The 26495-nt window shown below is 32.6% G+C and overlaps 2 protein-coding genes across 13 annotated transcripts; both read right to left on the reverse strand.

The window, feature by feature from the left end:
- Nucleotides 1–44: 44 nt before the first annotated feature.
- LOC125423762 (serine/threonine-protein kinase ZRK1) lies at nt 45–1672 on the reverse strand. 2 transcript variants are annotated; one of them, XM_060819250.1, is made up of 2 exons: nt 1365–1672; nt 45–955 (listed from the first exon to the last, which is right to left on the reverse strand). In XM_060819250.1, exon 2 carries the CDS (start codon nt 915–917, stop codon nt 222–224), a length of 696 nt encoding a protein of 231 aa, XP_060675233.1. In that variant the 5' UTR covers nt 918–955; nt 1365–1672; the 3' UTR covers nt 45–221. The 2 variants fall into 2 exon arrangements, with proteins under 2 accessions (XP_060675233.1, XP_060675232.1); XM_060819249.1 differs by having other exon boundaries at nt 45–1256; nt 1365–1671.
- Nucleotides 1673–2675: 1003 nt separating this feature from the next.
- LOC107403699 (serine/threonine-protein kinase ZRK1) lies at nt 2676–9192 on the reverse strand. 11 transcript variants are annotated; one of them, XR_009639683.1, is made up of 5 exons: nt 8884–9186; nt 7831–8780; nt 4360–4432; nt 4075–4202; nt 2676–2954 (listed from the first exon to the last, which is right to left on the reverse strand). XR_009639683.1 is itself a non-coding variant. In XM_060819062.1 (3 exons), the coding sequence occupies exons 2-3, from the start codon at nt 8778–8780 to the stop codon at nt 2905–2907; spliced, it is 993 nt and encodes a 330-aa protein (XP_060675045.1). In that variant the 5' UTR covers nt 8884–9186; the 3' UTR covers nt 2676–2904. The 11 variants fall into 11 exon arrangements, 7 of the variants coding, with proteins under 7 accessions (XP_060675045.1, XP_060675046.1, XP_060675044.1 ...); XR_009639685.1 differs by lacking the exon at nt 4075–4202 and having other exon boundaries at nt 2676–2947; XR_009639684.1 differs by lacking the exon at nt 4075–4202.
- Nucleotides 9193–26495: the final 17303 nt, after the last annotated feature.

Below are 26495 nucleotides of genomic sequence, written 5' to 3' on the forward strand. Positions count from 1 at the left end.
CCTTTTTAAATTGGATAAGTATGATAATTGTTGTACTTTTCACATAGAGCTAAAATACGAAAATGAGCAAATTAAAATATATAGTTTTATATACAAATCAGCACGAGGAACGAATTGCTTTGATAATTGAAGGCTTGATATGCATAAGATATAGAGATATAGATGAGTTCATATAATATGCACATATATATGCAGGTGAGACATAATAAAAGGTTAAGGTGCTAAGGAGTTGGGGTAGAGCTGTGAATCCGGACAAGTTCCTTTGCCACATCAATCATCATTGGCCTATCTTCGAGCCTTGGTTGAGTGCATTTCAGTGCCAAATTTAGAAAATCTTGCAGTTTCTGCTGCTTTTCAGTAGTTACTCCTTCTTCCAATATTTTAGAATCTACTATTTCATTCCACGGTTTCTCTGCAACCAAGTGTACCATTTGATGTCCACTATCATAATGTACAGCCGGTCTTCCAGTTAGGAGGACTAGTAGAAATACTCCAAAACTATAGACATCGGTTCGCTCTGTTACAGAAAATGTAGTCATGTAATGAGGGTCAATGAATCCAAATGTCCCTAACAACGATGAAACACCCACACATGTTTTACCCTCGGGAATGGATACGGAGCAAGAGAAATCCCAGAGTTTGGGAACAAAATCCTTATCTAACAGCACCTTTGAAGGTTTGATATTCAGATGGATGATAGGCCTGGAAAATGCAGAGTGGAGATAAGTAAGTGCATTAGCAGTGTCCTTTGCAATTCTCAGCCTCGTCTTCCATGGTAGTGGAATTGACGAGCCATTAATATTAATGCCTCCGTCTCTGTTGAGAGGTCCATTCTCAGCGTCTTCATAAACCACGACTGGAGCAGGAAACTCCAGGCAGCAACCCAATAGTTTCAGAACTCGACTGTGGCTGCTCATTTGTGATGATATTGCTATGTCTCGACATGCCTCTTGACCTGGACCATCACACTTCCTGATTAAAACTGCGCGGTTGTTTAAAGAAGCTCTGAACCAGTAATCTTGAGATGTAAAACAAGGTGAGTGAAAGTTGTTTGTGGCTTCAAGGATTTGTTTGGCAGAGAAGTTACGAATTGGATTATATCTACCATTCCCTGTACATATCAGCTCCTCCAATACCATGCCTCCATTCTTCACCATATACTGTTCCGCCTCTTTTTCTTTCTTCTTTAAATCTTTCTTTGTTTCCTTATTCTTTCCCATCTCATCCACCTTACTAATTAATTAATTTCACAACTCCTATTTATATTTATATGTGTACAAAAAACAACAAATAAACCTATTGAATCAACGGAAAATTATAACCAAATCTCAAAAATTCAATGAAAGAGATAAAGAAATACTCACCGCCGGAAGGAGATGTCCACAAACGCTCAGAACTAACCACTCGCTATTTATGCACTTCAGAATCTGAGGGTGCGTTTGGTAGGCGGGACAACCATTGCACAGTGCAATTTCAATCCTTGATTGGCTCTTGTATCAGTATCAAAACACCGATCGGATCACAAATGGATTTCAAAATTTAAGTCCCAAATCCATCCGAAAGCGCCGGATAACGCGTCCCGTGCGAAGACATGGGTTTAAAACAGGTCAACTTTTTTTGTCTTCGCCTTTGTCGCTGGGTGGGTACTTTCTTGGATGATAACATGAACTTATAAGATATGTTATTTATCACTTCAATTCATTTTTATTTATTTATTCTTTTAATCAACATTTTAATATATTTCATTTCTTTATAACAATATTTAATCTTAATTTATTTTCTTATCAGATATTTGAATCAAATTCTTAATAAATATATATTTTTTTCTTCTTTTTCTATTTCTATATACATTTATTTTCTTTATAAAAATATTTATTCTTAATTTTTTTCAATGAGACATTTTAATTTAATTCTTGATAAAAATATTTGTCTTTTTTAGAATAAAAAAGTTTAATCTTAATTAACTTTCATTTATGTTGGATATTTTTATTTAATCTCAATAAATTATTTTGTTTGTTAAAATAATAAAATTTAGTCCAATCGCATTGGCATGAAACATAGTATAATACTTGGAATAAATTTTATCCTGTTTTGTCCTGCCCACTAAATGGATATTTGGAAAATGATTTTTTTTTTCCCCTTAAATTTGGAAGAGGGATTTCATCAAACTTGGGCTTTTCACCGTTGATCATTTGCCAATTCGTTGACTCGGGAAAGGATTAATGGTGGGCATAGCCTATCCCTGACGGCAGGAGATCGATTCATCTAAAGATATGTAGAATTATAATATAACAACTTTCTAGCAAAATCAAGCTGATGAATTACAAGAATCGGTATTGCATGTTTCCCCGTTTCACATTCTTAAAATGGTAATGCTTCGACCGCTCCCTTTGCCAAAAGATGCCTCCCTGACGAAGCCCTGCTTTGTTGCAATTCAAATAAGATTTTGCATATCAAAATCCCAACTCTGTTATTTATGATGAACGGATCTGTTATTACTGTATCTTAAATGTTTTGGTTGACCGGATTGATTTCACTGGATCTATCTTACAATTATGATTATGATTCAGGCAATCAACTTTTCTTTTTTTTCTTTTTTTTTTTCTTTCCTTTTTTTCTTTTTTCTTTTTTCTTTTGAAATCATAAAAAGGAGGTAGATATGATCGCAAGGCCTGTAAAAAACATGATAAATTTAAAAGAAATTCATCTAGACCTTGTGAACATGTTTTCATCGTTACTACATGAATCCCTGTCAAATTTATCTTCCTTAATTGGAATCTTTCTCTGAGTAGCTACAGTTTGCAGGGTAGATTTCTGTCTTGAACAGAATTTTCTGATACACTGCATAAGTCAATTGGCAACCTCAGGTCCTTGAATGCTTTAGACATCCGGTCTTGTAGTTTTTCAGGTGTTATTCCTTCTTCCCTTTTGAATCTTTCTGGACTCACTAGATCCTTCACATGCAACAAATTTTGATGATAATCAATTTCCATCAACAATAAGAATTAGGAAAGCTTATAGAGCTCAATGTTCTTGACCTTGATTCTGCTCGATTTAGAGGTTAGATTCAATCCTCATTGGAAATCTTACAAAACTAATTCATTTACCATTAATGGTAAAGTTAGCGGGAATTTAATATTGTTGGAAAAATGATAACCTTTTTTTGTTTGAATATTTATTATGAGGTGAAAAAATATGGGTTCAGGCAATTAGATTCTTACCAATGTAAAAAAATATATGAGAAAGTTATTCGTCGTTTTAAGAATCCTAGATAAAATAGTTTTAATTTTTTTTTAAGTACATATTTGTCTTTAATTTATTATACAATATTAAATTTAATTATTTACAAGTACCAATTTTCCTTATTACTCATCAAATATACTAGGAGAAAAATTAAGAACTAAATCCCAAAAAACTAAATATCGAGAGTCAGTTTCTCTCTCAACTTTGACACTTCACAAACCTTAATTTATTTTTCTTTCTTTCTTTCCCATCCTCACTCTCTCAACTTTGACACTTCACAAACCTTAATTTATTTTTCTTTCTTTCTTTCCCATCCTCACTGGAAGTCTTCTAACCTTGATTCTACTCACTCTGAGGCCTGGTAATTTAGGAAAACAGTTTTGAAGAGACTGATTTAATGATTCAACTCTTCCAGTACTACATGTTTGTATTCTTCACCATTAATCTTTACTAAGTATAGGTTCAATCAAAGTACAACAAAATACTAAGGTTCTATAATGGAGATGGAAACATACTATGCGAAAGAGACTTAAAACATTGAAAATCCTAAGCTTCTACAAGTATTCAAACCAGTAAATAAATATAATAAAGGGAAAAAAAAATAAATTAAAAAAAAAGAAAACAAAAAAGAAAAAACAGGATAGTACATCAAGAGAAAAGGCATTGGAACACGTAGTCTATCACCAGATAGTATTATCAGGGACAATAAGAGATCGCTTGAAGTTAGATGCCACAAAGGGAAAACAATCTGGCTTACATATCACACTGGTAAACATTTCAACTTAAGTACTGGCTTTTCCCAAAAGTATGCTTAAGAAATAATTTACCAACCTCCATATTTGTTATATATCTCCCCCAAATATGCAATTTCCAATTCTCATATGTAACTTCTTTCCCTTTTCTCTCTAGTCTCACAGATCTTTCTCTTTTTCTGCTGTCTCCGTTGTAATGCTGAGTGTCTAGTAAGTCCACTTTATTAATTAATATTTCACAGAGATTTACTTATATATGTACATACACAAAAACAAACCCTTTTGATTCAATTGAAATTACAACGAAATCAAAATAAAATATCTCATAATTTTATAAGGAAGATAGAGATAAGTTAATACTCACATTCACAAGGAAACGAGACGTGGATTATGACACCGCAGGACACATGTTGGAAGAGTCATGCCACCTTCAACCTCTTTGATATACACAAAGAACATAGTAAGAAGAAAAGAGAATATAACCTAGAGAGAAAACGAAGAAGAGGAACTTCGTATTTTTCCTGGAAAATTCTTCACATTCATTTCATTCGTATCTTGAGCAATTGGGGTTATCTTGGAAAAAGAAGAGAAAACAATAGCACCCTTCGTATGTATGTCAATTGTTATGGCTTCTTTCAAGTATTTGTGCAATATTAGTGGGACGTTGGGTAACTTTCCAACTTGGCTACTGAAAGTGCTGAACCAATGATTGTTCTGTACCTTTCTACCAAGATTTAAAAAAAAAAAAAAAATTGGTTGTTATGTAGCTTATACTATTGGCGAAGTGTGGGATAATTAAAGTGTCATATTGTTTGCTATGTTATTTGATAAATATTCTTCTATTTGTAATTTACAAAATCCCAAACTCATTTATAGACAAGTTATTGCATATGAATTAGAGATTAACAAACACAAAAATATATTTAAAAAAAAAAAAAAAAGACAAATATTTAGAGAAAACAGAGATTTAGTATGCTGCTTAGGCGCAGTGGTGGAGCTTTGAATCCGGGCAAGTTCTTTTGCCACATCAATAATCATTGACCTACCTTGAACTCTTTTTTTTTTTTTTCCTTCCCCAAAAATGCCTCCCTATAATCTTAGTTAGATGCATCTCAATGCCAGATTCATAAAAAGCTGCAACATTTGGTCTTCATAATCTCCTTCTAGCACTTCCATCGTTTTAGGATTCACCATTTTATCCCACTATTACACTTATCAAAGTGGAAAGGATCTCTACACTTTCCAATGAGCAGAATAAGCAGAGATACTCCAAAGCTATGCACTTCGGATTTCCATATAAATTATATAAGACATAATATAGAATCATAATGAGGGTAAATGAATCCCTCTGTTCCATACAAATCATCTTCAATATGTCACCCTAAAGAATGGATATGGTGTAGTGAGAGAAATCACATAATTTGGCAACAAAGTTCTTGTCCAAGAAAACTTTTCCTAGTTTCACATTGGGACTAACAATAGGCCTCCAAAAATGCAGTGTAGACACAGGAAACGCAAGGGTAGTTTCTTTTGATACTCTCAGCCTAGTCTTCCATGGAGGTGATAACCCTTGATTCTATAATCAGTCTTCCATGCAAGTGGTGAACCAATGGTCGTTATATACCTTTCTACCAAGAGAGAGAAAAAAAAAATGGTTCTTATGTACTCTACAACAGATCAAGGGGCGGAGTCTGGGATAATTCAAAAGTGCCATATTTTTGCTATAAGGCAATGAAGGACCGACAGAGCGAAGCGCAGGAAGGGCTTCAGTTATAGCTAGAGAAGCCCGAACAAGCGGCTAAACTCTTCCTTAAGAGTGTGGTGAAGTACTGGATTTTCCCACAAAGTCTAAACAGAAAGCTGCTCCTACCTTACTTATCGAGAAGGAGTCCTGGGACTGAAAAGACTACCTTCCTTTCATTCACATATGAATGAATAGGGAGAAAAAAAACTTTTATATACTTTTATTTGTTATTCACAAAATCCCAAACTCATTTGCAGACGAGTTATTGCATACGAATTAGGGATTAACACACATATACAAATCAAAAAGTGTCAGGGATTAACACGCACAGAAACGAGAAACCAAAAAAAAAAAAAAAAAAAAAAAGCACTAAGAGAAAACAGAGATTTGGTAAGCTGCTTAGGCGCATTGGTGGAGCTCTGGATGCAGGCAAGTTCTTTTGCCACAGCATTCTTTGACCTACTTTGAACAATTTTTTTTTTTTTCATTATTATTATTATTATTTTTTGAAAATGCCTACCTTTAACTGTAGATGCATCTCAATGCTAGATTCAGAAAAAGATGCAATATGTGGTCTTCATAATCTCCTCCTATCTCTTCCATTGTTTTAGGATTCACCATTTTATCCCACTGTTACACCTATCAATGTGGAAAGGGTTTCTACAATTTCCAAAGAGCAGGATAAGTAGAGATACTCCAAAGCTATGCACTTTGTTTTTTTATGTAAATTATACAAGACATAATGTAGAATCATAATGAGGGTAAGTGAATCTCTCTGTCCCATACACTTCATCTTCAGTATCTTACCCTAAAGAATGGATATGGCGTGGTGAGAGAAATCACATAAATTTGGGAACAAAGTCCTTCTCCAAGAAAAATTTTTCTGCTTTCACAATGGGACGAATGATAGGCTTGCAAAACGCAGTGTAGACATCGGAAGTGCAAGGGTAATTTCCTTTAATATTCTCAGCCTGGTCTTCCATGGAGGTGATAACCCTTGATTCCTTAATCACTCTTAGGTCTGGTAACATGTATATTTCCCACTTCTTTCCTATCTTAGAGCCACCCTCAGATCCAGTCAATTACAACAGATCCAAAACTTTTTAATTATAATGGAGATCTAAACACACTAAGGGGAAGAGATTAATTAAACATCGAATATCCTAATCTTGCATATGGATTTTCAAAAGATTGAGTAAATAGTAAAGGAAAAACAAAAACAAATAGAATAGAACAACAAAAGAAATGGACATAGAAATGGTCAATCATCAGATCGCATCATATAGGACAATGATAGATCACTTGGAGTCAGATGCCACTAAGGAAAAACTATAATCTGGCTTACAGATCACACTAGTTGCTATGCTATACCGGTAAATAGTCTCATTGTTGTACAGCTTCATTATAGAATGATTCAGTAAATGATGAAAAGAAAAAAAAGAAATTCTTTTTTTTTCCCTAAAATACAATGCCGATATCACCATCCATGCTAAAAGCTTAAGCTTGTACGAAGTGGATCTAACTATTCTATACATTGAGCTAAATACACAATTTATTATAAACAGTTACATGTGTTCGCAACATGTTGTAAGAGTACATATGTTTGCATATAACTACTTTTCATGACATTTGTTTCTGTAATTGCCTCTAAAATTTAATCTTATTAATGCTATTGAATCCCTTTTGAACTTCCATATAGTCGATATATATATATATATATATATTTATTCAGCTCCACCATCCTTGTTTCTGCAGCGCCATTAACAATCTCTAGAACAAGAAAAGTCCAAAAATGAAGATTGAATTGTGGAAAAGGAAGCAGTTTTTGGTACAATATGGACACCACTATACATATATATATATATATATACACATATAGTTTCATAGAAACATTAAACAATGGTTTTCCTGGATACACAACCAAGATATAATCTCAAATTGAAGTCCATATGCAAATATAAAGTTAGTTTTTAACAGAAAACGATATATATAAAGATGAAAAATATGAGTTAATGCATACAAATATGAAAAATAATACAAAATTAACATAAATATAAAGATGTGGTTAGCCACTAAGGAGAAAGGGTGGACCTGTGTATCTGAAGGAGTTCTTTTGCCACATCAATCATCATTGGTCTGTCATCAGCCTTAGTTTGAATGCATCTCAATACCAAATTTCGAAGAGCTTGTAGTTTATGCTCTTCTTCAATTACTCCTTCCTCTTCCAATATTTTAGGATCCACTACTTCATCCCATGGCTTCTCTTGAACGAAATCTGTCAAATCTGGAAATTCAAAAGGTGATTTTCCACTTAGGAGGACCAGTAGAAATACTCCAAAACCATAGACATCACTTTGCTCTGTAACAAACGATGTGTTATAGTACTCAGGATCAACAAATCCCTCTGTCCCTGCCACTTGATCTTCTACACGAGTCTCACCTTTAGGAATTGATATGGAGAGATAGAAATTGCACAACTTGGGAGCTAAATCTTTGTCTAAAAACACATTTGAAGGTTTCACATTTCGATGGACGATAGGCGTGGAAAATGTGGTGTGGAGGTAGGTAAGCGCATTGGCAACGTCCTTAGCAATTCTTAACCTCGTCTTCCATGGAAGTGCTGAGCCATTACCACTAATATATCCACGTGGATTAAGTGGTACACATTCATTATCTTCATAAACCAAGGCTGGAACAGGCAGCTCTAGACAGCAACCTATTAGTTTCAGAACCCTATTGTGACTGCTCATCTGAGATGTTATAGCTATGTCTCGACCTGCCAATTTACTTGTCATCAATTCATTTCTAAAAAAAGTCTTGATTAGAACCGTGCGGTTGTTTAAACAAGCCTTGAACCAATCATGTTGGCCTGTAAAGCAAGGTGATTGAAAATTGTTTGTGGCATTCTTGAGTTGTTTGACAGAGAAGTTACGAATTGGATTACATCTACAATTCCCAGTAGATATCACCTCCTCCAACACTATGCCTCCATTTTTCACCATATTTTTTTCTTCCTCCTCTTTTTCTTTCTTCTTTCCCATCTAAAAAATTATAATATAAACACAAAAAACTAAACCTGTTGATTCAACAGAAAATTACAACCAAATCTAAAAAATTCTATAAAAGAGATAGAGAAACACTCACTGCCGGAAAGAGACGTCCGATCAATCCCACGAATGCTCAGAACGAACCACCCACAGATTATGCCCTTCTGACTGACTCTGAGGGCTTGTTTGGTAGGCGGGATAAGCACCCCATAGGACAATTTTAATCTGTAATTAACTCTTGTTTTGGTATCAAAACACAGAGTCACAGACCGCATTACAAATCCAGGATTCCAAAATTTTAAGTCCCAAATCCATCCGAAAGAGCCGGATAACGTGTCCCATGCGAAGACACAGATCTCTTTCGCTTTTGCCTCTGGGTGGGTTTCTTGGAAATAAAAAAATACTTGCTTTTTTATTTAGATAATAAGATAAATTATATGATAACAATTTATCTATTTATTTATTTTTCATGAACATATTAATATATTTAATTTCTGAATAACAATATTTAATCTTAATTTATTTTCTTTTTAATCAAATTCCGAATAAATATATTTTCTTTGGTGGAACAAAAAATTAACCTTAATTTTCTTTTATGTTGGAAAATTTATTTAATTTATAAATAAAATATTTTTTTCCTTCATTTTTAGTTGTTGGGTGGGTTTCTTTGGGATTCCAAAGCACCAACTTTTTTTTTTTTTAATAACAGTTTACCTCTTTTTGTCTTTTTTTGATCCTCTATTTCTAAATACATTTATTTTTTTATAAAAATATTTAGTAAATTAATATGAGACATTTTAATTTGATTCTTAATAAACATATTTTCTTTTTTAGAATAAAAAATTTAATCTTAATTATTTTTCATTTGGTCAGATATTTTTATTTAATCTCAATAAGATTATTGTATTTGTTTTTTCAAAATTTATTTTTATTTATTTATTTTTTTTTAAAACTAACTTAGATGGGAATTCCAAATTCAAAGTTAGTATGTTTTTACGTTGCTTTTAAACCTCTACTTTTAAATTATTAGAGAATTTTTTATTAAATATAATAATTAATAAATATGTGATTTTTATATTTTTGGGACAATTGCACTTTTTTTTTTTTTTTTGGAGCAGGGGACAATTGCACTTTAATACCTTTTAAAATCACTGAATTTTGTTTTAAGGTATTTAAAATCAATTTTATCACATTGGTACTTCTGTTTTTAAAATCTTTACAAATTGGTCTAATTTGATTAAAATCGATAGAAACCGTAAAATTGGGATGATATGTGGTGCATGTGACTCTTAATTCTAATTTTCTAAATTTATTTTTGATATTTTTACATTTAAAAACTCAAAAAATATAAGATATTCAAAAACAATCCAAGAGCTAAAAAAATCAGATGGTAAAAAAAATTTCAATGGCATAATAATAAATACAAAATATTCAAAAAAAAAAACTTAGAGCTATAAATAGAAAAAATACCAAATGGTCAAAAAAAATTTGGGTGTGTGAAAAAAATACCTAATATTCAAAAATAATTCTGAAAGGCAAAAAAAAAAAATCATATGTTTAAAAAAATCTAAAAGCAAAAAAAAAAAAAAAAAAAAAAATCAATTGGTAAAAAAATTTTGAGAGCATGATAAAAATACCAAACAGTAAAAAAAATTTCGGCAATCCAAAAAAATAACATATGCTTAAAAAAATCCATGAACTCAAAAAAAAAAAAAAAATAGCAGATGTTCAAAAAAAATTTTAAAAACCCGACAAAAGTACCAAATGTTTAAACAATTTCAAAAATTAAAAAAAATCAAATATTCAAAAAAAATTTCGTAGAGCCAAAAAAAATACTAAATATTCAAAAAAATCTTAGAGCCAAAAAAAATACTAGATGTAAAAAAAATTCCAAGTGCACAATAAAAATACCATATGGTAAAAAAAATTTAAAAATTTGAAAAAAAAATTAAATTGTAAAAAAAATTTGATTGTCCAAAAACAATAACAGATAGTATAAAAATATTCCAAGAGCTCAATAAAAATAGTAGATATTTTTGGGGCTCTTGAATTTTTTTTTTTTTAAAATGTGATAATTCTTTTCGAGTTCTTGAAATTTTTTACCATATGGTATTTTTTTCTGGCACTTAAATATTTTTAACCATCTGATATATTTTTTGAGCTTTTAAAATATTTTTTACTATATGATATTTTTTCTGTAGCGTTAATAATTTTTTTAACCATTTGGTTTTTTCTGGACTCTAAGAATTTTTTTGAACATCTTATTTTTTTGAGCTCTCGTAACCTTTTTCATCATCTAAAATTTTTTCGGTCACTTGAAATTTTTTTAATTATCTATTTTTTTTGGGTTTTCAATTTTTTTTTAATATATAGTATTCTTTTTTTAGCATTCTGATTTTTTTAATATCTAGTATTTTTTTTTTAGGCTCTTAGAATTTTTTTTTGAACATCTAGTATTTGTTTCAGGCTTTCAGAGTTTTCTTTAACTAATGATATTTTTTTAGACTCTTGAAATTTTTTTGAACATCTGTAATTTTTTGTTGAGTCCTTGGATTTTTTTTTTTTTGTTTTTTTGGACCTTTTGATATTTTCTTGGACTCTCAAATTGTTTTTTAACATCGGGTTGTTTTTGGAGCCCTATATTTTTTTCAAAATTTTTAAATCGGAAAATATCAAAATTAAATTAAAAAATCTGATTTGAGGGCCACATGCGTTGCACATGACTTTTATTTTATAGTTTCCATCAATTTTAACTGAATTTGACTAATTTGTAAAGTTTTTAAAACGGAATATTAATGTGACAAATTGATTTTAGAGATCCCAAAAATAAAATTCAGTAATTTTAAAGAATACTAAAGTATAATAATCCTTAAATTCTTTAATAATCTACCTTCAAAAGTTAGAATCTATAATTAACCAGAGGTGTTTTTTTAAATTATCTTCCTTCTAACATAATTAAAATTTTTAAAATTAAAATTACTATTATATTGTTTAACTGCATTAACCAACCTCCAAACTGTCATTGTTTGGGTGCACTACATCAGTCGGTTTGGTGTAGAATTTTTTAACGCTAAATTATACAGCAAGTATTGTACAATGTAAATGGTTGGATGAAAAGTAATATTTTACTGAAATTTAATTAGTGAGTTAAATGCACGGGTATGCAGATATTGAAAGTAATTGTGCTTAAAATTGAAATAATAAGAACTAAATTTTATAATATATATACATATATATGGGACACATTCCCTGTGCAGAAATAAATCATTCTAGCCGATGAGTGAAGCTTATTCCACGATTAAACAGCTATTTCATTTTAAATGAATTATAACTTTGAAAAACTAATTAATTTTAAAAACTATTTTATTAAAGATAAGCATATATTTATTACTGAATAAGAAAAGTCAAGCGCTAAAATGATTTGTGAAACTCCTTTATACAGAGAACACTTTCCTATATATGTATAATTTTTTTCTCATCCAGGAAAATAAATCTTATATAAAAGCATTTACTTTCATATCCTTAAAATGATAAGTATTATCCAGATGAATTTTGAAAAAGTGCTGCAGATGTAAGAATTATTATATATACATATATATATATATATATACACGGAAATTCTATGGTGAGGACGGTCCGCATGAGTACCGCAGTATTAGTGTATATATATATATTTCTAGTCCAGGCTCAACCCGCATCAAGATATTGTCCTCTTTGCCCCAGTCCGTCGGGCCTCAAGGTTTTATACTTAAAACGCGTCTTGAAGGGAAAGGGAGCCCCACGCTTATAAGGCGTGCTTAACTCTCCTTTCTAATCGATGTGGGATATTGGGATATTACACACCCATCCTTCCCCCTCCTGGGGCCCAGAGTCCGTCCTGGCACACTGATCCGGGTTTGGCTCTGATACCATTTCTAGCCCAGGCTCAACCCACATCAAGATATTGTCCTCTTTGGCCCAGTCTGTCGGGCCTCAAGGTTTTATACTCAAAACGCGTCTTGAAGGGAAAGGGAGCCCCACGCTTATAAGGCGTGCTTAACTCTCATTTCCAATCGATGTGGGATATTGGGATATTACACACCCATCCTTATTTAGATCTAATTCTTCTACTAGTTCTAGATTAAGTACTAGCTCTAGGTCATCACTTAGTGGAACCCAAATACCAGATATAGTTAATAAAGAACATTATAGTTTCCTTTCTAACGAATCCCTAAATCCCGATTGGGACATTTCTTTAGTTTCCCCTAAAAAATTTATTAACCATAAAACTGTCACACAAGTTCATCCAATCAATAAATCATATGAAACCTGCCAACCAATCAACATAAATTACCAACCACATACCCTAGATAAACCCTTTAAACCACACTGGAAACAATTAAATCAAGAAATGATGTCTGATAAAAATCATGATCGATTAATCAAATATAGACAATCACACACTAGAGAACAAAAAGAAGAAATTTGGCAAACTTGGAAACAAACAATGTTACAACTTAAATTTGATATTAAATTTTTTGATTTTCTTGAAAAATTTTATTATCCTTTAAACAATTTAAAAACTTTAACCAAAGAAAAATGGATTAAATCAGATAAATCCACAGTCCTGTCTAGTCACCCTCCAGTTGAAAAAATAATCATTCCCCATTTGAATAATCAAGTCATAGCTTCACCCTTTAAAACTTCCACAAATGAAAATAACGATTTAATTAATGAAACTAGGAAAGTCATTGAACAAAATAATTACACAAATCAAAGTCTTATTACAATAGGAAAACAGTTAGATAAAATAGAAACCAAAATAGATAATTCATCTAAAGAAGAAATTAAACCCCAACCACTAATAAAATTTCCAGATATTACAAAAGTTCCAACCCTTCCAAATAAAACTAATCAACTAAGTCAACTCTTAAAAGAATTACAATTAAAAACTTCTCGTTCCAAAACTGAAGCCTCTTCTTCAAATCTTGCTACCATCCATAATAAATCTTCTTCTGATACAGAATCAAATCAATCTTCATTAGATAATCATATTAATAGACTTAAAAATCAAAAACCACGATTTAATACTTTTCAACAATGGAATACTAAACCCTTACCACCTGAATTTCAAGAATCAACTTCTAAAAATCAATTCTCTGTCAGTTCTGATAAATTATACGAATGGAATATCGATGGATTAAAAGAATAAGAAATCTTAAACAAATTACACCACATGTCCATGGTTGCTAATAGTTATTTTACTAATCAAAACCTTCCCCAACCTGAAATTGTTGAATTACTAGTCACAGGTTTTACCGGTACTTTACACTACTGGTGGGAAAAATATTTAACAGATCAATCTAAATCAGAGATCATTCATGCTGTTAAATTAGATGAAGAAGGATTCCCCATATTTGACGAATTAATAGGTCAAGGTGTCCCAGATGGTGTCAATACCTTGTTAGCCACAATAATTAGACATTTTATAGGAACCCCTACAGCTGTCACCGAAAGAATTCATAGTCAGTTAACCAATTTACACTGTCCAACTCTTAGTGATTTCGAATGGTATGTACAAACATTTACCACTGGAATCATGATGAGAGATGATAGTAATCAACCTTTTTGGAAAGAAAAATTTATTAATGGTCTACCGCAATTATTTGCTAGGAAAATTAGAAATGTCTTAAGTAATGATAGTGGTCATATAGACTACGATTCATTAATTTATGGAGATATAGTTTCAATAATCAAAAAAGAAGGATTAAAAATGTGCACTGATATGAAAATAGCTAATCAACTAAATAATGATAAAAAGAAAACTAAATACGAATTAGGAAACTTTTGTCAACAATACGGTCTGTCTACAATAGCACCTTCTAGGAAAAACAAAATCAAAGAAAAATCTCATAAACAACCTTTTAGAAAAACTTATTACAAAACCCATAAGTTTAATAAACCCAATCCTGATAAATTCTATAAATCAAATAAACATAAAAAAGATTCAAAAGGTAATACTAAAATCAAATGTTTTAAATGTCATAAATTTGGTCATTTTGCTAATCAATGCCAAGTCAAACAGACAATCAAACAATTAGAGATCTCAGAAGATCAAAAACAAAATTTAATCAATGTCTTAGGTATACACAACACAGATAGTGAACATAGTGAAAACAATATTTACACTGAATCAAGTTCTGACGAATCAAGTATTCACACTAAATCCACTAGTGACACAGATAACCCTTAAATCATTTTAGAATGTTTAGATGCTTGTTGTCTAGATACTTGTTGTAATCAATCACTTAGTGTTTTAACTAATTCTACAGAAGATGAAGATATAATCTTAGAATTACTTAGTAAATTAGAAAATCCTGATGAACGAATAGAATACATGAAAAAATATAAAAAGATAATAACTGATAATCACAAAGAAATAACCTAACATACTAAAAGTACTCAAAAAATCTGTTTAACAGAAGCCTTACAAACATTTAATAAATCCAAAAATAAAATCATAACTATTCAAGATTTACAAACAGAAATTAAAACAATCAAGTCTGAAATTAAAGAATTAAAAATGGAAAATCATTTAATCAAACATCGATTACAATTTATTCAGGATAAACCCCATAATCTTAGTCCTAATCAACCCGATGAACAGGAAGAAGGATCTTCCCGTGATAATTGTCTAGCTTCAATTCAAAAAATCAAACTTAGAAAATGGCACATCAAAATCACCATAATAATTAAAGATTTTCAATTAACAACAATTGTACTTTTAGATTCAGGTGCAGATTTAAATTGTATTTATGAAAGTCTTATCCCTAATCAATATTATACCAAAACAAAAGAAAAATTAAATTCAGCCAATGGTAGTAATATGGATTTACAATATGAAATTAATCAAGTCCAAATTTGTCATAATCAAATTTGTTATACAACCTCTTTTGTCCTTATTAAAAATATGACAGATCAAGTCATCCTTGGCATTCCTTTCCTTTCTCTATTATACCCATTCATCACAAACAATGATGGAATAATCAGTCACCCTTTAGGTGAAAAAATCAAATTTGATTTCTTGCTTCAATCAAATAATGTCCAGATTCTTCAAGATCAATCCATCTCAAAACAGTTTAATCAAATCCAAATCCATCATCCTCCTTTTCTTTATTCTTCTTATCTTACCTTGTCTCAGTCCTTCATTCATATATTTCAACTAATTAAAAATTTATTTTTTGCATATATCTGCATTTTTTCAAAATATCTTTTCTCTAATCATTCTCATTACAGCATGTCTCGCCCCAGCGGCTACATGATAATCAACAACAATTCTGCTCCAATTTGGAGTGGAGAAATTTCTGAAAAGAATTTCCCAACCCAATTTGAATTAGACATTCCCCAAAGAACCTTAATCAATTCTATTTGGAATACAGCCCACTTTGAATCACCAGAAGAAAAATCAGATTTTATTCAAGCTTTAGATAACCTTTGTTTTTATCTCCAATCAATCAAACAAACGCCCGACAGTAAATACTATTCCCATTATATCCTATTCACAGGCCCAAACCCTGGCCTTTATAAAACCTGGTCTCAAATAGCCCATGACATAGCAGGCCAAATCAACACCCAATCCCGAGGTTATTATAGTTTCCGAGAAGCCTTTGAAATCACCCATAGAGAATTAGGCCCCCAAGCCTTTATTCACCCTTGGGTCAGAATGGATCCAGAGTTTTCCAAAACTCTTCGTTCCGTCCAAAAACTCATTTCTAATCAAGCCTCTAGTTCCCAATCAGCCCAAAAAATGCAACATAACCATCCTCGACCAATCACTGTTGTTGCCAACCCACAAAATCCCAATAATCAAATTATTCAAACCTAAGACCCCCTGGATCTTCTCAATAATCCTTACCTAGATCATCCCTTAGAATTCTGAGTTCATGAACTCAATCATAAAAATCAATGCCTTGAACACCAAATCCAAACCTTACTTCATAATAATGCCATCCATCAACTCCACATTAATCACCTCCAAAAAGACCTAGATTATTGGACCAAAAAACATAAACAACCTTTTAATCAAAACCAAGGCTCTACCAGCCATTCCAATCAAACTTTCAACATTCTCACCAACAATCCTTATCCTTTAATCAAAAATTCCACCTTACCATGGAATCATGTCCGTATCTTTTTCTATCCTAATCAATGGTTACACCAAGCTGGTTTACCCAGTGATATTATTTCTCGTATTTGGAAAATCAAAAGAAAACAATTTTATGATGAATTCAATTTCCTCCAACGAATGTTACGATCATTTATCCAATCACCCAATACTTGTCCCCGTGGTATGTATGTATATACGGAAGCTGCTTTGCATCTTTCCAATATCAAATGTACCACATGTGACCCTGAAAATATTCCCCTTAGTCACGTTGGCTGTCCACACCAAATCAGTTATGCTATTCACCGTGTTGGCCTATATGCCCCGACCTTTCACAACTTTATTTTCCAAAATAAAACAATCACTTGGGCCACCCTCTTTGACTGGGGATTAGTTGGTACCATTATATTCACCCATATAGATCAAGCCCAAAACTGTACTGAATTAATCAAAATGGCCATCACCTGCCTCTTTTTACCCCATCATTCCACACCATTAAAACAACAAGGATATATTGCTGTTCACATCACATCCACTCCACCAGAATGGATCCACGGATGGGAACCAGCACGCCACCTAATCACTTTTGAAAAATCAAAATATGCTACTCATCACCTCAGACAGGATGACGAAGTACGCAGATGTTCCAGCCCAATCACAAAACAGTTACGCCATTGGAGAGCTGCTGTTTATGGTGACAATTTTAATCTACAAGGAATTAATCAAAAATATTTTTTAGCAAAAGAAAATCAATATACAAAATTATATTTACACCATGGATTCCGATTTGTATGGAATGATGTATTTACATCTTTTCATTACAAAACCATGTATCCAGACCTTGCTGCTATTTACTATAAAATGTTCCAAAAACAAAAAATCATTAATACAGATAATAATCAAGAATCAGAAGACGATATAGACATTGATCCAGATGAAGACGATACTTACCAGTTTGGCGACGAAGAAGATCACAACATCAACAACATGCTGGAAGCCTGAGTTATAATCAACATCAGGAATCTTTGACAGTACAAAGTTACTTTCAAAATTCCACTCACAAAAGCAGATCACGAGAAGTTACTGTTCAATCACTATTCATAAATAGTAAAAGCACCGAAAAGCAGATCACTATTCAATCAACTATTCACCGACAGATCACTGTTCAATCAACTGTTCACAGACAGAATCATTTCAATCAACAGGAGCTGCACATGCACCTCAAGCCCTCCTTTGCCTATATAAAGGAGCCTCATCACCACATATTGAAGGAGGCAAAATTGAGAGAGAATTAGAGAGTTTTCTTGGCAGAGTTTCTCCTCTTTTCTTCTTCTCTTTTGTTCTTCCATAATCAATTGTAATCAAAATATTTGAGTGTTAGTTTGAGTGCTTTGTAATCAATTGAGATACCTAGTTTGTGGTACTCTCCATAATCAAGTAAGCATTTGCATTTCATTATTTTGAATTATTTATTTTTAATCATTTATTTTATATTGCTTGGCTGGTTCTACCGCCTTCAATATATTTATTTATATATTTATATTTATATTTTATATTTCATTTAATTCATTGTTCTTGGCTGGCTTTGCCGCCTAATTTATTTACTTCCATTTCATTATTCTTATTCTTCTTTACTTTCATTTCCTTCCGCTTATTCTTATTCTACTCTGTTCTTATCCTTTGCTATACTCTACATGTTTGCTCATATCCAAAAACTAATTGAAGAAGTAGATCAACTTTCAGACAGTTCGGACACTTCTGAGGATGCTTCCAGCCAACCCCAAGCAGAATCATCTAAATCAAAAGAAACCTTTGGATCATCCACACGATGGGCCGACTACCAAGATAGTCAAGATCCATATGACCTGGGTTCTGACTAAAAAATAATCAACAGAAAGAAACGCTGACAATGCAGAGTTATTTTCAAGATTCCAAATCAGATCAATCACGAGACTTTACTGTTCATAAACAGTAAAAGGAGCCGAAAGTAGATCACTGACAGATCACTGTTCAATCACTATTCACAGACAATCATTTTAATCAACAAGAGTTCCACTTATTGAATCAAGCCCTCCTTTGCCTATATAAAGGAGCCTCATCACCACATATTAGGAGGAGGCAATATTGAGAGAGAATTAGAGAGTTTTCTTGGCAGAGTTTCTCCTCTTTTTCTTCTTCTCTTTGTTCTTCCATAATCACTTGTAATCAAAATATTTGAGTGTTAGATTGAGTGTTTTATAATCAATTGAGATAGCAAGTTTGTGGTTCTCTCCTTAATCAAGTAAGCATTTGCATTTCATTATTTTGAATTATTTATTTTGAATTATTTATTTTATATTGCTTGGCTGGTTCTACCGCCTTCAATATATTTATTTATATATTTCTATATTTTATATTTCATTTAATTCATTGTTCTTGGCCGGCTTTGCCACCTAATTTATTTACTTCCATTTTCATTATTCTTCTTTACTTTCATTTCCTTCCGCTTATTCTTATTCTACTCTGTTCTTATCCTTTGCTATACTCTACATGTTCATTTACCTTGTTTGGTATCATATATATATACAAAGCGGAAACTATAAAGTGAAACCATAGTTTCCACTTTATATTAGACACCTAGTAACATGACAAATGCTAAGTGTTTCTATTTGTCGACACTACTTGCCCAACTAAGATTATATATATATAAACAAGCCCCTTTGGTTGTCTATCAAATCAAGCATACACTTAAGATAATTAACTTAGAACATATTCCCTTTCCCCTCTGTATGTTGCATGATATTGCAAAAGAGATATGCTTAGTTACGTACATTGGCTTTAATGCATATATAGTTTTGTTTCTTCCATGATGGTCCATATTTAATACTAGAAAAATAGGTTCACTGGTTCATTAACGTTAATTAGTTCTTATTTGGGATTTATATGTATAATTTTGTTGAATTTGGATGCCCACTATATGGTGGGCATAGCGTATCTCTGACGGCAAGAGATTGATTCATCTAAATATATGTAGAATTGTAATATAACAACTTTCTAGCAAAATGAAATTGATATTGGATTACTAGAATCGGTATTGCATGTTTCTCCATTTCACATTCTTAAAATGATAATGCCTTTACCACTTCCTTCGCCATAAGATGCCTCCCTGACCAATCCTCTGCTTTGTTGCAATTCAAACAAGATTTTACATATCAAAATCTCAACTCTAGTATTTATGATGAATGGATCTATTATTACTGTATAGATAAGACAAGTAGCTATATGAAGATCCCATCTTAAATGTTTTGGTTAACCAGTTTGATTTCACTGGATCTCTTTTATAATTATGACTATGATTCAAGTAATCAACATTTTCTTTTCTATTTTTTTTTTGGTGGAAATCAGAGAAAGGAGTTAGACATGATCGTAGGGCCTATAAAAAAACATGATAAATTTAAAAGAAATTCACCTAGACCTTGTGAACATGTCTTCATCATTACTACATGAATCCCTGGAAAATTTATCTTCCTCAATTGGAATCTTCCTCTGAGTAGCTGCAATTTGCAGGGTAGATTTTTGAAGAAAATATTTTAAGTTACATGAGATACAATTCATTAATATTTCCTTCCAGAATTTCACTGTGGCAGTAACTCAAGGTTATTGATTCTGTCTTGAGCAAAATTTTCTGATACACTTCATAAGTCAATTGGCAATCTTAGGTCCTTGAATGCTTTGGAGATCCGGTCTTGTAATTTTTCAGGAGTTATTTGTTCTTCGCTTTTGAATCTTTCTGACCTCACTAGTCTATCCTTCACATGCAACAAGCTTTGATAATCATCAATTTCCTTCAGCAATAGGAATTAGGAAAGCTTACACAGCTCACTAGTCTTGACCTGGATTCTGCTCGATATAGAGGCCAGATTCCATCCTCACTTGGAAACCTTCAAAAACTAATTCATTTACCATTGATTTTGAAGAGACTAATTTAATAATTCAACTCTTCCAGTACTACATGTTTGTATTATTTGTTATAGTTTTGGGCCAGGCCGACGTGTATGAATGATTTTCTTTGGGCTTTGGGCTTTGGATTTGGGCTTTGATTTATTCTCTTACGTTTTGTTTTGAGAAATTGGTGGGATTTTCAAAAATTGAATAAAATTTTAAAATAAAGGAGTTGAGAGTTTTAAGGGAAAAAGAAGTGTGTGTTGAGAGTTAGAGTTTTACATGTTCTTTTCCAACGTTTCTTCAGTTTTCAATTTTTCAGAAAATACAGAAAAATTGTTTTTGAATATAACGTGAAAAAGAAAAAATTAGAGATAAAAACAGTGACAGTGGTAAAGTGAATGTACACAACGTTCGAAGGAAAGATTTTGGAGATACTGTGTTCAAGATCTTATAGCCGTTGTATCGTGGGAGATGTTCGTCACAAAACTTTTACACCAGTGGGCGTAAAACGTTATAAGGACACTGTAGTATCACACAGGCCTCAGTCAAATTCCAAAAAGCAGATCAATTCAAGAAAATACAGGTTCTAAAATATCTAAATATTTTATGTAATTTTATTTTACATTGTTTTGTTCTATCCACATGTATTTACATATATATACAATATTTTTCCTAACAATCTGAAGATGTTTTACGTTTAATATATGTAGATATATGTTGAAACGTATTTTATTTTGATCTGTATAATTTTGAGATTGGAATTTTTTTTTTTGCCTTACCCGTGGGTTTGTGGATTGATTATTTGTATAATTTTGTTTAATCAAAATCGTTTTAACCAAAAAGTTACATGCCATATTTTTATTTGTATGTATATGTGTTTTATGTGATCATGTATATGTTTTATTTTTATTTCTGTGTGCTTTGGTTTTTTGGAAAAAATAAATTTTTCTCTTTGTACCCGTGAGTGTGAGGCAAGTTTTTTGTTTGGGCATTTTGTTAATTTTAGTTTATTCAAACTCTATTTGTCCATGATTGTATTATTTCTTTTTGGATCTTTGATGTTTTATATGTATTTGTTGATTCGAGTAAGGAAAGAAAGAGAAAAAAAAAATTTTTTTTGCCAAATCGTGAGGTTTAAAAATTTTTGGGTAATTATTAAATTTTGCTTTAAATAAATTTTTTTTTCCAAAAATTGAACTGCCTATGAATTTTTAAACTTTTTGGCCTTTTTGGGGTAATTTTCCACCGCCAGAATAGTGAAAAAGAGGTGAAAAATTCAAACCGGATCGGAAAAACATGTTTACAAGGAAAACGGGTCAAGAAAACCCGGCTGAAGGTTGAAAACGGGTAGAAATTCGGGTTAATGGGTCAGAAAAATGGGTTTGGGTAGGATTCTGGGTCAATGGGTCTGAATTTAAAATTCTATTAGACCTAGCCCAATTTTAAAGCCTAGCCCGTGGTTAGAACAAACTACTGTTCAGCCCAAAACCTAGGCCCAATTCAGACCCAGTCCCAAGAGGATCAGCCTAACCATTTGGGCACGCCACATGTCGCAACAAGATAGTGCCACGTGGCTCGACGAGACATCGACAAGTGGCGCATAGTTGCAAGACAACGTGGTGCATCGTGGTGAGGTCACATGCAGCCTAGGCATGAAGCCACGTGTCACACTATGAGTGACACGTATCATCCTCCGACAACCGCCACGTGTCGACCTATTACAAGTGACACGTGTCTACCTCCACTTGGTGACATGTATCAATCAATAATGAAAAGTTGGCCTGCCATGTGGTCGATACCATGTCAATCGTGGTGACATGTAGCGGATACCACGTCAGCTAGTCTGCCAGGTGGCAGAGCCACATCAGCGTTGTGATTACGTGGCTGAGTGCCATGTCAACTCGAGATGCCACGTCAATATAATGAGGACATGGCATTATGCCACATCAGCTCTGTGGTGCCATGTGGCTATGCCACATCATCATAGTGATGATGTGGCGATGTGCCACATCACCATAGTGATGACATGGCATAATGCCACATCAGCACAGTGATAGATGGCAACGATGTCAACGATGATGGCATCATTTTATAATCGATGATGTCAGCCCTGGTGGTTGTATAAAGCAATTTTGTGGGTGTATATAGTAATTTTTGTAATGTACATAAAAATCCTAAAAAATCGCATTTTTTGTGTTTTCCTATTGAAAATTGCTTATAAATAGTTTGTTAAGGTAGAAAATAACAATTAGTTGATTTCTATTTTTGTGATTTTACATAAATGGCAAGTGAAGACAATAGCACGGTGCATATTCAGACTTCTGGGATTCAAATGTCTCCTTTTGCTAGTCACGCAAAAAAACCTGAGAAGTGCAATAGAGCAAATTTCAAAAGGTGGCAGCAGAAGATGCTGTTTTACTTGACTACGCTAGGACTTGTGAGGTTCTTAACTAATGATGCACCGCCTAGTAATGAAAATAGTGATAAGGAGATACTCATGGCAGTGGATGCATGGAATAATTTTGATTACTTATGTTAGAATTATGTCTTGAATGGCCTTTCTGATGCCCTGTACAGAGTATACTGTGGTACAAAGTTAGCGAAGGAGCTATGGAAAACACTGGACTAAAAATACAAGACTGATAATGCGGGTTCAGGAAAGTTTATTACAGGCTGATTATTGGACTACATGATGGTAGATACGAAACCATTAATGAATCAAGTACATGAGTTGCAAGTGCTGATTCAAGAAATGCTTGCTGAATGAATGATTATGAATAAAGCATTACAAGTTGCTTGTATGATTGAGAAGCTACCTCCAAGTTGAAGTGACTTTAGGAATTATCTGAAGCACAAAAAAAAGGAGATGGATATGTAGGCTTTTATTAGCAAGCTTCGCATTAAAGATAATAGAAAATCTGATAAAAGATCATCAAAGGCCGTGGTGAAGGCCAATGTTATGGAGTATGGCCGGAGGTCCAAGGATAAGAAGAAAGCTGGAAAAGGTTCCAAGTTGGGACTTAAAGGAAAAATCTCCAAGAAGGTCAAATTTCAAGGCATGTGCTTTAACTGTGACAAGATGGGTCACAGAGCTATGGAATGTAGGTAACCAAAGAGAAAGAGGAACTAGGCACAGATGATGGAGGACATCACTTGAAAGGTTGATTACATTAACTTTAGTACTATCATCTCTTAGGTAAATTTGGTGGGATCTAATCCTAGAGAGTGGTGGGTAGATATTGGTGCGACCCGCCACATGTGTTCGGATAAGAGCATGTTCACTTCCTTCAAACCAAAGAAGAATGGGGAGAAGTTATTCATGGGTAACTCCGCTACCTCAGAAATCTAATGTGAATGTCATATAATCCAGAAGATGACCTCGGGAAAATAGCTAACTCTGGATAACGTACTGTATGTTCCAAACATTCGCAAGAATCCGGTATCTGGATTGCTGCTGAGCAAACATGGTTTTCCTTTCGTGCTTGAGTCAGATAAGGTTATCTTGTTTAAATTTGGGATGTTTGTGGGAAAGGGCTATGTAGTCAACGGTTTATTTAAATTCAATGTAATGATTGTAAAGCCAAAAATAAAAAAATAAATAAAGCTAGTAGTTCTTTCGTTTACTTGCTTGAGTCTTCCATTTTGTGGCATGGTAGACTAGGACATGTTAATTTTAATTCTCTATGGAGGTTAATTAATTAATTTAAACTATATTCCCACGTTTGAAATTGATTCCAATCATAAGTGTGAAACTTATGTGGAAGCAAAATGAACGAGGGCATCATATCAAACAATTGAAAGAAATAATGAACCTTTGGATTTAATACATAGTGATGTATGTGATCTAAAATTCACACCGACTAGAGGTGGTAATAAATATTTATTACCTTTATTGATGATAGCACGAAATACTGCTCTGTATATTTGCTTAAGAGTAAGGATGGGGCTATAGAAAAATTTATTCTCTATAAAATAGAAGTTGAGAATTAACTCAATAGAAAAGTTAAAGTGATTAGAAATGATCGTGGTAGAGAGTATGTAATTCCATTTGAAGAGTATTGTGCTCAACATGGCATTATAGATGAAGTTACTCTACCATATTCGCCACAATCTAATGGTGTGATTAAATAGAAAAATAGAACTTTGAAATAAATGATGAATGCAGTACTGATAAGTTCTGAATTACCTCAGAACTTGTGGAGGAAAGCCATTTTGTCAGCAAATGACCTTTTAAATTAAGGTGCCCTTGAAAGATCCGGTAAAGACACCCTATAAGTTGTGGGAGGGAAGACAACCTTCCTATAAATATTTACCAGTGTAGGGTGTTTAGTCAAAGTAGTGGTACCTACACCTAATAAGGTGAAGATAGGTCCTAAAACAATTGATTACATTTTCATAGGATATACATAGAATAGCAGTGCGTATCGGTTTCTCGTGTGTAGGTAAGAAATTCCTGATATACATAAGAACACAATAATGGAATCGAGAAATACATCATTTTTTGAACACATTTTTCCGTATAAAGTAGAAGAAGGGGTGAGTTCATCTAAACAATCTTACAATGCTATCAGTGATGATAATAATGATAGTGATCGAAAATAGGAGAATGAAGATGAGACTGAGGTTGAGATTAGACGTAGCAAAAGAGTAAGAACTGAAAAATCCTACGGTCCAAATTTTCTTACTTATATGCTCGAAAGTGAACCTTAAAACTTTCAAGAGATTGTAAATTCTCCTGAAGGGAATTTATAGAAAGAAGCCATAAAAAGTGAGATTGATTTCATCCTATAGAATCATACTTGGGAGTTAGTAGATCTTCCTTTATATTGTAAACTTTTAGGTTACAAATGGATTTAAAAAAAAAAAATAAAAGCAGATTGCTCAATATATAAATAGAAGGCAAGGCTTGTAATTAAGGAATACAAGCAAAAAGAAGGCCTTAATTATTTTGACACTTATTCTTCAGTAACGAGAATAAATTACATAAGGATGGTACTAGTGATCGCTGCTTTGCAGGATCTTAAAGTACATCAAATGGATATGAAAACCATTTTTTAATGGAGATCTAGATGAAGAGATCTACATGGAGCAACCGAAGGGTTTCTCCACTCCAGAACAAGAAAAGAAAATTTATAGATTAGTAAAGTCCTTATATGGACTTAAACAAGCTTAAAACCAGTGGCATAAAAATTTGATAATGCCATGCTAAAAGATGAGTTTAAAATAAATTAATGTGACAAATGTATCTATATAAAAGATACGGAGAATAGATATGCCATTCTATGTTTGTATGTAGATGACATACTCATAGTAGGTAGTAACAACAATATGGTCTGAACTATAAAAGCCACATTAAATTCCAAATTTGACATGAAAGATATGGGGCTTGTAGATGTGATTTTAGGTATGAAAATCATGAGAACTTCGAATAGAATCATTCTTAGTCAAATGCATTATGTAGATAAAATACTGGCTAAGTTTAGTAATAATGATACTAATATAGCAAGAATATCCATAGACATGAGTTTACACTTATCCAAAAATAAAGGAGAACATGTATCTCAAGTGGAATATGTTAGGGTAATTGGAAGTCTGATGTAATTGATAAGTTGTACCAGACCAGACTTAGCCTACGCAATAAG

This window comes from Ziziphus jujuba, chromosome 7 (assembly GCF_031755915.1).
Source record: "Ziziphus jujuba cultivar Dongzao chromosome 7, ASM3175591v1".
NCBI classification, from domain to species: Eukaryota; Viridiplantae; Streptophyta; class Magnoliopsida; order Rosales; family Rhamnaceae; genus Ziziphus; species Ziziphus jujuba.

What these genes read in the sequence shown, in the direction of transcription:
- LOC125423762 (XM_060819249.1), bottom strand. Translation starts at nt 1,220, where the DNA reads ATGGGAAAGAATAAGGAAACAAAGAAAGATTTAAAGAAGAAAGAAAAA.
- LOC107403699 (XM_060819060.1), bottom strand. Translation starts at nt 8,780, where the DNA reads ATGGGAAAGAAGAAAGAAAAAGAGGAGGAAGAAAAAAATATGGTGAAA. An exon ending in GAACTCCTTCAGATACACAG is followed by an intron (nt 4,720 to 7,830) that starts GTCCACCCTTTC and finishes AAATCTTGGTAG; the next exon opens with AAAGGTACAGAACAATCATT.